General features: G+C 24.0%; 2 protein-coding genes across 2 annotated transcripts; both read left to right on the forward strand.

Moving 5' to 3' along the window:
- Positions 1-632: 632 nt before the first annotated feature.
- Bm17177 (Uncharacterized protein) lies at positions 633-1,841 on the forward strand (the record flags this gene model as incomplete). The annotated part of the gene is made up of 4 exons (XM_043082959.1): positions 633-758; positions 1,004-1,216; positions 1,318-1,539; positions 1,674-1,841. 4 exons carry the CDS (start codon positions 633-635, stop codon positions 1,839-1,841), a joined length of 729 nt encoding a protein of 242 aa, XP_042938893.1.
- Positions 1,842-8,543: 6,702 nt separating this feature from the next.
- Positions 8,544-9,752, forward strand: Bm17178 (Uncharacterized protein; the record flags this gene model as incomplete). Its single annotated transcript, XM_043082960.1, has 4 exons — positions 8,544-8,669; positions 8,915-9,127; positions 9,229-9,450; positions 9,585-9,752. 4 exons carry the CDS (start codon positions 8,544-8,546, stop codon positions 9,750-9,752), a joined length of 729 nt encoding a protein of 242 aa, XP_042938894.1.
- Between the last annotated feature and the right edge of the window lie 6,503 nt (positions 9,753-16,255).

The following is a 16,255-nucleotide window of genomic DNA, read 5'->3' on the forward strand; positions in this document are numbered from 1 at the left end:
ATTTAAAAAAAATAAGATTTAGCAAGAGAAGTTAATAGAACTAGGAAAGACAAAAATATCTACATTATGGTGGATAACCTTGATATTCTATCATAATTGTATTGTTAATTATAAAGCATACAGAGATGGGCGTGTTCTCATTGATTTCTGTCAGTAGGGATAAGAGTAATGTTAACATAATACTTGGGTAAAATTTTGATCTGAGATGAGATCTCTTTTTTGTACTTATCAATACAACGATAAAAATTTTTTTTCCTGTATATATATATATGTATACATATAACTTTTACATTCTACAAGAATAAAGTTGGGCAGTAGCAATCCCATGATCATGCCCTTCTCTTTTGTGATTTTATTTGCGCATATTCTTCTTTTCATTCTTATTATTTTTCTTGTACAATTTGGCTTGATTCAAAGGATCTCCCATTTTTTTTTTTTTTTTTTTTTTTTTTTTTAATGTCTTTATTGCGAACTAATAAGTATTTTTTTTCAATATCTTTATTGCGAACTAATAAGTATTTTTTTTAATATCTTTATTGCAAACTAATAAGTACTTTTTTTTTTAATGACTTTATATTTTCCAGTTGAACAAAGGAATCAAAAATCTTTAGTTAGAAGCGATAATGGAAAAAATGGTGGAGGAAAAAAACAGATTTGAGATGTTGTTTACGAGTACAAAATCAAAGCTTAATGGTTTGCGAGAAGTGATAACAACTCAGTTTTCTGAAAACAACAATTGTTTCTCAAGTTTAATGCAGGTAAATCTTATCTAAAGTCTTGTATAAGTTTTGTTAATCTAGAATTTCTAAAACAAATGGACAGATAAGCCTATATTTTGTGACAGAGTTTATCAAAACAAAGTCTGAAGAAAATCAGAACTGTGCCTTCCTGTTAAAAATGCTACGTTATGTAAAAAATCTTCAGGAAGTAAATTTGAATGTTGAATATCGTTTTATTTACAATAGTACATTCATCATCATATTGTCTATAGATCGGATTTCAGAAATTGAATGAGAAATGGTCAAAGGGTTTGGATGAAATGCAAAAAATGGCGAGTAAAATGAAAATAATGCATGAGTATACAGAGAAAAACTTTAAAAGCTTGAGCGTATTATTGGATTGCTTGCATGACCGAGAAATTAAACAGTTGGAAAATAATGAAAGAGAAGGAGATACTTTCAAGAAAATATGTGAACATTGTGAAGAAGTAATGCAGGTTTGCTTCTTCTTTCGAGAAATTTTCATTGTTTTATGGAGTTTCAAAACTGTTAAATAATGTTAAGATTGTTTTTTAAGACTAATTTTTGTCAATTTTAGGAGCTAAAAAGGACGGCTCAGCATTTTCGAATCAATGAGGAAGATATAAGATATCAAAGCTCAACTTTGTTTGAGAATTTGGATTTTGGAAGTGAAATTACTGCTGCAATAATTCGTGCTGCTGAAAATTTAACAAAGGAAAACGATGAACTGAAAAATGAAAATGCAGAACTCAGGAATACGATTTTTATATTGGAAAAAGAAAACATAGATTTAAAAGAGGTAATACTTTGGATTGTAAATCCGTACATATTACAATGATAATTTCAAGCAATTCCTCTGGTGACATTATCAGATAACACTATAGAAATACTGGGTACATTGTTAGTTTTAATTTCTTTGAAAATTTTTTATAGATGAGAAAAATGTCAATTGTACAAGAGAAAAAATTTGAAGAGGTAGAACACAGATTAGACCGTTTGCGAGAAGAAAGTGAACGATTAATAAAAGCATGCTATGATGAGGATGAGGAAGTTGATGATCTTAAAAATCAGATATCAGAATGGTTGAATACAAATCACTAACTTTAAGCTGATATGATTTGCTTTAGCAATAAGAAAGTGGAAATTTTTCGCTTTTAGCTTTTGCTTTGCCCATTTTTTTTTTATTTGCTTTTCTACACCAGAAATATCATGTAGGAATGAACTGCATTGAACCCCAGCAATTGGAATCACGTAAAAAAAAAATAGTTTTACGTTACTTTTATGTCAGATAAGGGTTGGAGTAATGTTTGCTTACATGATATATAATTTGAAATAGTTTTACATTTCCGGTGTTCAATTAAGATAAGTTTTTGTATTATGGATTATTAAATTTTATTTGATACTTTTTGTAAATTATTTGAAGGTTCGCGAGATTATTTCGAATTAGATTTTAATTTGTAAAAATTTTTTTGTGCATTCTTTGATACATAGATTTATTTATTGGGATTTTATATTTGCTTCTTTGTAAATAAATGTAATTTTTCTTGCTTAATTCAGCTTTCAAACAATAAAAATCATAAAACTTGACGCATTTTCATTGTTATTATTCTGTGGTAGCAAAAGCTTAATGTTTGGCAACGAAGCGTCTAATATAAAAAAAAAAAAAAAAAACGTACTGTTTTTTGCTGTTCAAATCAATAAAATTAGAACTAAAAATCGGTAAAATGTATTAATATTAGTTGCAAATCGAAAAAATCAAATTAAGTGAAATAAAAAATGAAATTAGAATAAGAAAAAAAGTGGTAATTATTAGAATAAGAGAAGTTATAATAAGGAGACTGTATAGAAAAATTTTTAATTCATTAGTTACAATTATAAAACATATATGTAAGCAGCAATTCAAGTAACAAAGCCGCAAAAATTTTTCCTTATTTATTAGATTATATTTTGCGTCACTTTACGTGTCGTTTTATCACTTCATTTAAATGCATGAAGCAGTTTCTCTGTTATTTATTCAAAGTGATATGTTTGCGTTATTCACTTTGCATAATATTTCGATTCAACAATTCCATGTTTTATTCTTAGCTATCTTTATTGCACTTTCATTTTCTTTTTGTTTTTTTTTTTTTTTTTTTTTTCCTCTGCTTCATAGTTTGTTTCATTTTCATGTCGAATCTGTTTAATGTTATATAATTTTTTGTAATAAGAAAAAATTGTGTTTTTACTGCTACATCGTTATAATACATCCAAATGAAATTGAATGCAAAAAAGATTTCCTCAAATAGTCACTATTTTTTGATTTCATGGTGATACACAAATGGTCACATTTTCGAATTGTAACCTAAATTGTAACCTTTTCAAAATGTAACCTTAACAGTAAATATTTCTTGCAGCCGCACTTGCACTTGCAGTTGCAGTTGCATTGCAAGTACAATTGCATACCTGCTTGCACATACAAATATTTTAATTTAATTGATCCAATGATTGCTAATATCACTTGTCATATTATCATTTGATCAGCATTTCAAAATGATAATTGCATAAGATTTATTGTTAACAGTAAATTAGTAAAACTATGTTACCAGCATGGTGAAAGATCACGTTTGATGATGAGAAAAAGATCAGATATGTCCAAGAAAAAATTTTGTTAATGAATTTTTTGAGTTTATCACCAGTCCAAAAATTTTATGAGTTTATTACCACGTCACTCTTTAATTAATTCCATTGCTTTAATAAGAAAAAAGTGATCAACTGGGAAATTTAAACAATTTGCAGCACATAAATGATAAGTAGAATTAGTTTTTATGTTAAAATGAAATTGCAAATAATGAAGTTTTTTTTTTTTTTTTTTTTGTATATTTTTATGCAAAAAATAAATTAATAAAAATTGTTGCATGGAAAAAGATTGTGGCCAAGCAGAAGGTGAAAGTAATCTGACATCTGTTCTATTTTAATTTTGTGACTTTATTGATATATTAAAACGTTTTCAAAAAAATTCTTGTCTTATTAATAAAAATTGATATTAATTCAAAGATTTGGGAAACTTTTATTTTATGAATTAATTTCTTATAAAAAAGAAAAAAAACAAACAACAACAATAACTTCAGATGGGTCAAAAACAAACTATTGGGAAAGGAAGAGGAAAAGAAGAAAGTTAACCATTGAAGATTATTCTCCAACCTTCCTATTACGGAGAACTTTACAAGAGATCAATTTTTTCTATTGTTTTTTCAAAAAAAAAAATTAAATCGGCCAACAAAACTCATTTTTCCAAAATGAAGTTATTTTTTTTACCTAAATTTTACACCATTTTATTTTGTTACTAAAGCCGATTTTGAAGTAATACACTATTCAAAATGTTGTAGGTGCATACCTCAACAATCTGAAAAAATTTCGTAGGTGAAATTTCACATTCTGCTCGGTCAGTCAGCTCTATGAGTAATTGATACATTTTTTTAAACTTTTTCTAATTGATACATCTAGAAAATTTGATCATAGTTGTTATCCATGCAAAATTTCAGGATATGAAAATTTAATAAGTGAAAAAGTAAAGCAAATATTTCATAAATAAATTAGAACGTTCCCGCGGGTAACAATTCGAAAATGTGATCATTTGTGCATCACCATAAAATTAAATTTCTATAAAAATAATGACTATTTGAGGAAATTTTTTTTACATTCAATTTCATTTGAATGTATTATAACGATGTAGCAGTAAAATCACAACTTTTTCTGACAAAAAATTATATAATATTAAACAGATTCGATATGAAAATGGAAGAAAGTATGTAGCAAAGGAAAAAATAAAAAGAAAATGAAACGAAGATTGCTAAGAATAAAACATGGAATTGTTGAATCGAAATTATGCTAAAGTGAATAATGCAAATATATCATTTTGAATAAATAACAGAGAAACTGCTTCATGCACTTTTAAATGAAGCGATGTGCGACACGTAAAGTGACGTAAAATATAATCTAATTCAAAACATCCATGTGAATCAATCAATCAACATATGTCAAATAAATTTGTGTTTATGGTAATATAAACTCTGGCCAAAATTATTAAACAATTCCTGAAACTTGTTCCTGAAATTTCCTAAAAAGACAAAGGAAGATCTGATCAAAAGGAAGACAAAACGATAAATCAAGTACCAAAGTAATATTCTCATTAATATTCTCAATATGAAACTATCTAGCCATTAGATATATCGCACCTTCAGCATAAGAAAGCTATGTCAGCGAAAATTATTAGAAAATAAATTTAGAATAATTCCGACCATTTTTAATATTCGGAAATCTTCAATTAGTATCTATGTGCGCACTTTCTGGAAATCCTATACTACAAACAAAATGACACTGCCAGAATATGGAAAAAAAGGAAGAGATATGACCAATGAGCACTATATTCGGAATAAATTCATATAAACATGAAAGCAAAGTAGCTAACAGAAAAAAAAAAAAACAATTATAAATGAACACTAACATAAAAAAAAAAAAATCGAAATCAAAATGCATAAATTAGCATTTACAATATTTTCTGTATAAAAAAAAGAAAAAATTTCCACCAATAAGAGCAATGATTGTATCATTTTGTTTTTTATAATATAAAGCAGCAAACAGCAAATTTTATCCTAAAAAAATCCCCGAAAAAAAAAAAAAAAAAACAATTATAAGTCATCGTCTGTAATCTCAAATCTTGCTCATTCTTGAACAGCAATGCTTTCTGAAACAAATTCATAGACTTAATGATATATGAATACTAATCTTAATTCTTCCTCCCCCTCAAATTCACTTTAGCCTTTTACAAAAGCCCATATTATTTTCAAACCTAATTGACTATGTTACGTGCATTGTACCAGTGCTGGTCCTATATTGTGTTGTCATTTTATAGTTTAAATATTAAAATACGCTTTTGTAATTAAGTTTTGCGCATAAATTCATCAGCAAAATTAATAAAACTTTCAATTAATCATGATTATAATTCAATTTAAGAATTTAAATTAAATTTAAATTCAAATTTAAATTTTGAATTTTTTAAAAATTTTAAAATTTGTTATAGTTTTCTTACATTAGACAAGGAAATTTGTTCCAATTTATCAATTTAAATTTTAATTAAGTGCCAAAACTGCTAAAAAAAGCTTATTTTGAACCTTATTTACTATGTTATGTGCATTGTACCAGTGCTGGTCGTATATTGCGTTGTCATTTTATAGTTTAAATATTAAAATACGCTTTTGTAATTAAGTTTTGCGCATAAATTCATCAGCAAAATTAATAAAACTTTCAATTAATCATGATTTTAATTCAATTTAAGAATTTAAATTAAATTTAAATTCAACTTTAAATTTTGAATTTTTTAAAAATTTTAAAATTTGTTATAGTTTTCTTACATTAGACAAGGAAATTGGTTCCAGTTTATCAATTTCAATTTTAATTAAGTGCCAAAACTGCTAAAAGCTAATTTTGAACCTAATTTACCATGTTATGTGCATTGTACAAGTGCTGGTCGTATATTGCGTTGTTATTTTATAGTTTTAATATTAAAATACGCTTTTGTAATTAAGTTTTGCGCATAAATTCATCAGCAAAATTAATAAAACTTTCAATTAATCATGATTTTATTTCAATTTAAGAATTTAAATTAAATTTAAATTCAAATTTAAATTTTGAATTTTTTAAAAATTTTAAAATTTGTTATAGTTTTCTTACATTAGACAAGGAAATTGGTTCCAATTTATCAATTTCAATTTTAATTAAGTGCCAAAACTGATAAAAAAAGCTTATTTTGAAATTAATTGACTATGTTACGTGCATTGTACCAGTGCTGGTCGTATATTGCGTTGTTATTTTATAGTTTAAACATTAAAATACGCTTTTGTAATTAAGTTTTGCGCATAAATTCATCAGCAAAATTAATAAAACTTTCAATTAATCATGATTTTAATTCAATTTAAGAATTTAAATTAAATTTAAATTCTAATTTAAATTTCGAATTTTTTAAAAATTTTAAAATTTATTATTGTTTTCTTACATTAGACAAGGAAATTGGTTCTAATTTTTCAATTTTAATTGCTGGTCCTATATTGTGTTGTCATTTTATAGTTTAAATATTAAAATACGCTTTTGTAATTAAGTTTTGCGCATAAATTTATCAGCATAATTAATAAAACTTTCAATTAATCATGATTTTAATTCAATTTAAGATTTTAAATTGAATTTAAATACAAATCTAAATTTTGAATTTTTTAAAAATTTTAAAATTTGTTATAGTTTTCTTACATTAGACAAGGAAATTGGTTCTAATTTATCATTTAATTTTTATTAAGCGCCAAAACTACTAAAAAAAGCTTATTTTGAAATTAATTGACTATGTTACGTGCATTGTACCAGTGCTGGTCGTATATTGCGTTGTCATTTTATGGTTTAAATATTAAAATACGCTTTTGTAATTAAGTTTTGCGCATAAATTCATCAGCAAAATTAATAAAACTTTCGAATAATTATGGTTTTAATTCAATTTATGAATTAAATTTTAATTTAAACTCAAAATTAAATTTTGAAATTTTTGAAAATTTTAAAATTTGTTAATGTTTTCTTACATTAAACAGTGAAAATGGTTTTAAATTATCAATTTTAATTTTAATTAAGTTCCAAAACAGCTACAAATAGCAATATTTTGAACTTAATTGGTTATGTTATATGCATTGCACCAGTGCTGGTCCTATATTGTGTTGTCATTTTATAGTTTAAATATTAAAACACGCTTTTGTAATTAAGTTTTGCGCATAATTTTATCAGCAAAATTAATAAAACTTTCAATAAATCATGGTTTTAAATCAATTTAAGAATTAAAATAAAATTTTATTTCAATTTTAAATTTTGATTTTTTTAAAAATTTTAAAATTTGTAATAGTTTTGTTACATTAAACAAGGAAATTGGTTCTAAATTATCAATTTTAGCTTTAATTAAGTGCCAAAAATAGCAATATTTTGAACTTAATTGAATATTTTATATGCATTGTTTAAACATTGGAAAACTTTTGAAAACCACTTGCTATGCTTTTCATATTGCTTAACCCGTACAAAAGGGGTTAGTCGATAGATAAGATATTAGCTCTATCTATACTGAGACAGTTGAGTGTTGGTCAGAGAGAAGAGAAGAAACAGTAAGGATTTAAAAAAAATAAGATTTAGCAAGAGAAGTTAATAGAACTAGGAAAGACAAAAATATCTACATTATGGTGGATAACCTTGATATTCTATCATAATTGTATTGTTAATTATAAAGCATACAGAGATGGGCGTGTTCTCATTGATTTCTGTCAGTAGGGATAAGAATAATGTTAACATAATACTTGGGTAAAATTTTGATCTGAGATGAGATCTCTTTTTTGTACTTATCAATACAACGATAAAAATTTTTTTTCCTGTATATATATATATGTATACATATAACTTTTACATTCTACAAGAATAAAGTTGGGCAGTAGCAATCCCATGATCATGCCCTTCTCTTTTGTGATTTTATTTGCGCATATTCTTCTTTTCATTCTTATTATTTTTCTTGTACAATTTGGCTTGATTCAAAGGATCTCCCATTTTTTTTTTTTTTTTTTTTTTTTTTTTAATGTCTTTATTGCGAACTAATAAGTATTTTTTTTCAATATCTTTATTGCGAACTAATAAGTATTTTTTTTAATATCTTTATTGCAAACTAATAAGTACTTTTTTTTTTAATGACTTTATATTTTCCAGTTGAACAAAGGAATCAAAAATCTTTAGTTAGAAGCGATAATGGAAAAAATGGTGGAGGAAAAAAACAGATTTGAGATGTTGTTTACGAGTACAAAATCAAAGCTTAATGGTTTGCGAGAAGTGATAACAACTCAGTTTTCTGAAAACAACAACTGTTTCTCAAGTTTAATGCAGGTAAATCTTATCTAAAGTCTTGTATAAGTTTTGTTAATCTAGAATTTCTAAAACAAATGGACAGATAAGCCTATATTTTGTGACAGAGTTTATCAAAACAAAGTCTGAAGAAAATCAGAACTGTGCCTTCCTGTTAAAAATGCTACGTTATGTAAAAAATCTTCAGGAAGTAAATTTGAATGTTGAATATCGTTTTATTTACAATAGTACATTCATCATCATATTGTCTATAGATCGGATTTCAGAAATTGAATGAGAAATGGTCAAAGGGTTTGGATGAAATGCAAAAAATGGCGAGTAAAATGAAAATAATGCATGAGTATACAGAGAAAAACTTTAAAAGCTTGAGCGTATTATTGGATTGCTTGCATGACCGAGAAATTAAACAGTTGGAAAATAATGAAAGAGAAGGAGATACTTTCAAGAAAATATGTGAACATTGTGAAGAAGTAATGCAGGTTTGCTTCTTCTTTCGAGAAATTTTCATTGTTTTATGGAGTTTCAAAACTGTTAAATAATGTTAAGATTGTTTTTTAAGACTAATTTTTGTCAATTTTAGGAGCTAAAAAGGACGGCTCAGCATTTTCGAATCAATGAGGAAGATATAAGATATCAAAGCTCAACTTTGTTTGAGAATTTGGATTTTGGAAGTGAAATTACTGCTGCAATAATTCGTGCTGCTGAAAATTTAACAAAGGAAAACGATGAACTGAAAAATGAAAATGCAGAACTCAGGAATACGATTTTTATATTGGAAAAAGAAAACATAGATTTAAAAGAGGTAATACTTTGGATTGTAAATCCGTACATATTACAATGATAATTTCAAGCAATTCCTCTGGTGACATTATCAGATAACACTATAGAAATACTGGGTACATTGTTAGTTTTAATTTCTTTGAAAATTTTTTATAGATGAGAAAAATGTCAATTGTACAAGAGAAAAAATTTGAAGAGGTAGAACACAGATTAGACCGTTTGCGAGAAGAAAGTGAACGATTAATAAAAGCATGCTATGATGAGGATGAGGAAGTTGATGATCTTAAAAATCAGATATCAGAATGGTTGAATACAAATCACTAACTTTAAGCTGATATGATTTGCTTTAGCAATAAGAAAGTGGAAATTTTTCGCTTTTAGCTTTTGCTTTGCCCATTTTTTTTTATTTGCTTTTCTACACCAGAAATATCATGTAGGAATGAACTGCATTGAACCCCAGCAATTGGAATCACGTAAAAAAAAAATAGTTTTACGTTACTTTTATGTCAGATAAGGGTTGGAAGTAATGTTTGCTTACATGATATATAATTTGAAATAGTTTTACATTTCCGGTGTTCAATTAAGATAAGTTTTTGTATTATGAATTATTAAATTTTATTTGATACTTTTTGTAAATTATTTGAAGGTTCGCGAGATTATTTCGAATTAGATTTTAATTTGTAAAAATTTTTTTGTGCATTCTTTGATACATAGATTTATTTATTGGGATTTTATATTTGCTTCTTTGTAAATAAATGTAATTTTTCTTGCTTAATTCAGCTTTCAAACAATAAAAATCATAAAACTTGACGCATTTTCATTGTTATTATTCTGTGGTAGCAAAAGCTTAATGTTTGGCAACGAAGCGTCTAATATAAAAAAAAAAAAAAAAAACGTACTGTTTTTTGCTGTTCAAATCAATAAAATTAGAACTAAAAATCGGTAAAATGTATTAATATTAGTTGCAAATCGAAAAAATCAAATTAAGTGAAATAAAAAATGAAATTAGAATAAGAAAAAAAGTGGTAATTATTAGAATAAGAGAAGTTATAATAAGGAGACTGTATAGAAAAATTTTTAATTCATTAGTTACAATTATAAAACATATATGTAAGCAGCAATTCAAGTAACAAAGCCGCAAAAATTTTTCCTTATTTATTAGATTATATTTTGCGTCACTTTACGTGTCGTTTTATCACTTCATTTAAATGCATGAAGCAGTTTCTCTGTTATTTATTCAAAGTGATATGTTTGCGTTATTCACTTTGCATAATATTTCGATTCAACAATTCCATGTTTTATTCTTAGCTATCTTTATTGCACTTTCATTTTCTTTTTGTTTTTTTTTTTTTTTTCCTCTGCTTCATAGTTTGTTTCATTTTCATGTCGAATCTGTTTAATATTATATAATTTTTTGTAATAAGAAAAAATTGTGTTTTTACTGCTATTGCACCAGTGCTGGTCGTGTATTGTGTTGTCATTTTATTGTTTAAATATTAAAATACGCTTTTGTAATTAAGTTTTGCGCAAAAATTCATCAGCAAAATTAATAAAACTTTCAATTAATCATGGTTTTAATTCAATTTAAGAATTAATATTGAATTTAAATTCAAATTTATATTTTTAATTTTTTAAAAATTTTGAAATTTGTTATAGTTTTCTTACATTAAACAGGGAAAATGGTTTCAAATTATCAATTTTAATTTTAATTAAGTTCCAAAACTACTAAAAATAGCATTATTTTGAACCTAATTGGTTATGTTTTATGCATTGTACCAGTGCTGGTCGTATATTGTGTTTTCGTTTTATAGTTTAAATATTAAAATACGCTTTTGTAATTAAGTTTCGCGCAAAAAATCATCGGCAAAATAAATAAAACCTTCAATTAGTCATGGTTTTAATTCAATTTATGAATTAAATTTAAATTTAAATTCAAATTTAAATTTTGAATTTTTGAAAATTTTAAAATTTGTTGCAGTTTTCTTATATTAAACAAGGAAATTGGTCCTAATTTATCAATTTTAAATTTAATTAAGTTCCAAAACTACTAAAAATAGCAATATTTTGAACTTAATTGGTTATGTTATATGCATTGCACCAGTGCTGGTCGTGTATTGTGTTGTCATTTTATAGTTTAAATATTAAAATACTCTTTTGTAATTTAGTTTTGCGCAAAAAATCATCGGCAAAATTAATAAAACTTTCAATTAATCATGGTTTTAATTCAATTTAAGAATTCATATTGAATTTAATTTCAAATTTAAATTTTTAATTTTTTAAAAATTTTAAAATTTGTTTTAGTCATCATATATAAAACAAGGAAATTGGTTCTAATTTATCAATTTCAATTTTAAATAAGTTCCAAAACTACTAAAAATAGCATTATTTTGAACTTAATTGGTTATGTTGTATGCATTGTACCAGTGCTGGTCGTATATTGTGTTTTCGTTTTATAGTTTAAATATTAAAATACGCTTTTGTAATTAAGTTTCGCGCAAAAATTCATCAGCAAAATTAATAAAACTTCAATTAATCATGGTTTTAATTCAATTTAAGAATTAATATTGAATTTAAATTCAAATTTAATTTTAATTTTTTAAAAATTTTAAAATTTGTTATAGTTTTCTTGCATTAAACAGGGAAAATGGTTTTAAATTATCAGTTTTAATTTTAATTAAGTTCCAAAACTACTAAAAATCGCATTATTTTGAACTTAATTGGTTATGTTATATGCATTGCACCAGTGCTGGTCGTGTATTGTGTTGTCATTTTATAGTTTAAATATTAAAATACGCTTTTGTAATTAAGTTTCGCGCAAAAATTCATCAGCAAAATTAATAAAACTTTCAATTAATCATGGTTTTAATTCAATTTAAGAATTAATATTGAATTTAAATTCAAATTTAAATTTTTAATTTTTTAAAAATTTTAAAATTTGTTTTAGTTATCATATATAAAACAAGGAAATTGGTTCTAATTTATCAATTTTAATTTTAAATAAGTTCCAAAACTACTAAAAATAGCAATATTTTGAACTTAATTGGTTATGTTTTATGCATTGTACCAGTGCTGGTCCTATATTGTGTTGTCATTTTATAGTTTTAATATTAAAATACTCTTTTGTAATTAAGTTCTGCGCAAAAATTCATCAGCAAAATTAATAAAACTTTCAATTAATCATGGTTTTAATTCAATTTAAGAATTAATATTGAATTTAAATTCAAATTTATATTTTTAATTTTTTAAAAATTTTGAAATTTGTTATAGTTTTCTTACATTAAACAGGGAAAATGGTTTCAAATTATCAATTTTAATTTTAATTTAGTTCCAAAACTACTAAAAATAGCATTATTTTGAACTTAATTGGTTATGTTATATGCATTGCACCAGTGCTGGTCGTATATTGTGTTTTCATTTTATAGTTTAAATATTAAAATACTCTTTTGTAATTATGTTTTGCGCAAAAAATCGTCGGCAAAATAAATAAAACCTTCAATTAATCATGGTTTTGATTCAATTTAAGAATTAATATTGAATTTAATTTCAAATTTAAATTTTTAATTTTTTAAAAATTTTAAAATTTGTTTTAGTCATCATATAAAAAACAAGGAAATTGGTTCTAATTTATCAATTTCAATTTTAAATAAGTTCCAAAACTACTAAAAATAGCATTATTTTGAACTTAATTGGTTATGTTGTATGCATTGTACCAGTGCTGGTCGTATATTGTGTTTTCGTTTTATAGTTTAAATATTAAAATACGCTTTTGTAATTAAGTTTCGCGCAAAAATTCATCAGCAAAATTAATAAAACTTTCAATTAATCATGTTATTATATTATTTAAGAATTAATATTGAATTTAATTTCAAATTTAAATTTTTAATTTTTTAAAAATTTTAAAATTTGTTTTAGTCATCATATATAAAACAAGGAAATTGGTTCTAATTTATCAATTTCAATTTTAAATAAGTTCCAAAACTACTATAAATAGCATTATTTTGAACTTAATTGGTTATGTTATATGCATTGCACCAGTGCTGGTCGTGTATTGTGTTGTCATTTTATAGTTTAAATATTAAAATACGCTTTTGTAATTAAGTTTTGCGCAAAAATTCATCAGCAAAATTAATTAAACTTTCAATTAATCATGGTTTTAATTCAATTTAAGAATTAATATTGAATTTAAATTCAAATTTATATTTTTAATTTTTTAAAAATTTTGAAATTTGTTATAGTTTTCTTACATTAAACAGGGAAAATGGTTTCAAATTATCAATTTTAATTTTAATTAAGTTCCAAAACTACTAAAAATAGCATTATTTTGAACTTAATTGGTTATGTTTTATGCATTGTACCAGTGCTGGTCGTGTATTGTGTTGTCATTTTATAGTTTAAATTTTAAAATGCGCTTTTGTAATTAAGTTTTGCGCAAAAAATCATCGGCAAAATAAATAAAACCTTCAATTAGTCATGGTTTTAATTCAATTTATGAATTAAAATTAAATTTAAATTTAAATTTTGAATTTTTTGAAAATTTTAAAATTTGTCATTGTTTTCTTACATTAAACAGGGTAAATGGTTTTAAATTATCAATTTTAATTAAGTTCTAAAAACCACTAAAAATAGCATTGTTTTGAACCTAATTGGTTATGTTTTATGCATTGTACCAGTGCTGGTCCTATATTGTGTTGTCATTTTATAGTTTAAATATTAAAATACGCTTTTGTAATTAGTTTTGCGCAAATATTCATCAGCAAAATTAATAAAACTTTCAATTAATCATGGTTTTAATTCAATTTAAGAATTCATATACAATTTAAATTCAAATTTAAATTTTTGAATTTTTTGAAAATTTTAAAATTTGTTGCAGTTTTCTTATATTAAACAAGGAAATTGGTCCTAATTTATCAATTTTAAATTTAATTAAGTTCCAAAACTACTAAAAATAGCAATATTTTGAACTTAATTGGTTATGTTATATGCATTGCACCAGTGTGCTGGTCGTGTATTGTGTTGTCATTTTATAGTTTAAATATTATAAAATACTCTTTTGTAATTAAGTTTTGCGCAAAAAATCATCGGCAAAATTAATAAAACCTTCAATTAATCATGGTTTTAATTCAATTTAAGAATTATATTGAATTTAAATTCAAATTTAAATTTTAATTTTTTAAAAATTTTAAAATTTGTTATAGTTTCTTGCATTAAACAGGGAAAATGGTTTCAAATTATCAATTTTAATTTTAATTAAGTTCCAAAACTACTAAAAAATAGCATTATTTTGAACTTAATTGGTTATGTTATATGCATTGCACCAGTGCTGGTCGTGTATTGTGTTGTCATTTTATAGTTTAAATATTAAAATACGCTTTTGTAATTAAGTTTCGCGCAAAAAATCATCAGCAAAATTAATGAAACTTTCAATTAATCATGGTTTTAATTCAATTTAAGAATTAATATTGAATTTAAATTCAAATTTAAATTTTTTATTTTTTAAAATTTAAAATTTGTTTTAGTTATCATATATAAAACAAGGAAATTGGTTCTAATTTATCAATTTTAATTTTAAATAAGTTCCAAAACTACTAAAAATAGCAATATTTGAACTTAATTGGTTATGTTTTATGCATTGTACCAGTGCTGGTCCTATATTGTGTTGTCATTTTATAGTTTTAAATATTAAAATACTCTTTTGTAATTAAGTTTCTGCGCAAAAATTCATCAGCAAAATTAATAAACTTTCAATTAATCATGGTTTTAATTCAATTTAAGAATTAATATTGAATTTAAATTCAAATTTATATTTTTAATTTTTTAAAAATTTTGAAATTTGTTATATGTTTTTCACATTAAACAGGGAAAATGGTTTCAAATATCAATTTTATATTTATAATTTAGTTCCAAAAACTACTAAAAAATAGCATTATTTTGAACTTAATTGGTTATGTTTATATGCATTGCACCAGTGCTGGTCGTATATTGTGTTTTCATTTTATAGTTTAAATATTAAAATACTCTTTGTAATTATGTTTTGCGCAAAAAATCGTCGCCAAAATAAATAAAACCTTCAATTAATCATGGTTTTGATTCAATTTAAGAATTAATATTGAATTTAATTTCAAATTTAAATTTTTAATTTTTTAAAAATTTTAAAATTTGTTTAGTCATCATATAAAAAACAAGGAAATTGGTTCTAATTATCAATTTCAATTTTAATTAAGTTCCAAAACTACTAAAAATACATTATTTTGAACTTAATTGGTTATGTTGTATGCCATTGTACCAGTGCTGGTCGTATATTGTGTTTTCGTTTTATATAGTTTAAATATTAAAATACCTTTTGTAATTAAGTTTCGCGCAAAAATTCATTCAGCAAAATTAATAAAACTTTCAATTAATCATGGTTTTAATTCAATTTAAGAATTAATATTGAATTTAAATTCAAATTTAAAATTTTTAATTTTAAAAATTTAAAATTTGTTTAGTCATCATATATAAAACAAGGAAATTGGTTCTAATTTATTCAATTTCAATTTTAAATAAAGTTCCAAAACTACTATAAAATAGCAATTATTTTGAACTTAATTGGTTATGTTTATATGCATTGCACAGTGCTGGTCGTGTATTGTTTGTTGTCATTTTATAGTTTAAAATATTAAAATACGCTTTTGTAAATTAAAGTTTTTGCCGCCAAAAAATCATCAGCCAAAATTAATTAAACTTTCAATTAATCATGGTTTTAATTCAATTTAAGAATTAATATTGAATTTAAATTCAAATTTAATATTTTTATTATTTTAAAAATTTGAAATTTGTTATAGTTTTCT

Source organism: Brugia malayi, assembly GCF_000002995.4.
Source record: "Brugia malayi strain FR3 genome assembly, contig: Bm_039, whole genome shotgun sequence".
Taxonomy (NCBI): domain Eukaryota; kingdom Metazoa; phylum Nematoda; class Chromadorea; order Rhabditida; family Onchocercidae; genus Brugia; species Brugia malayi.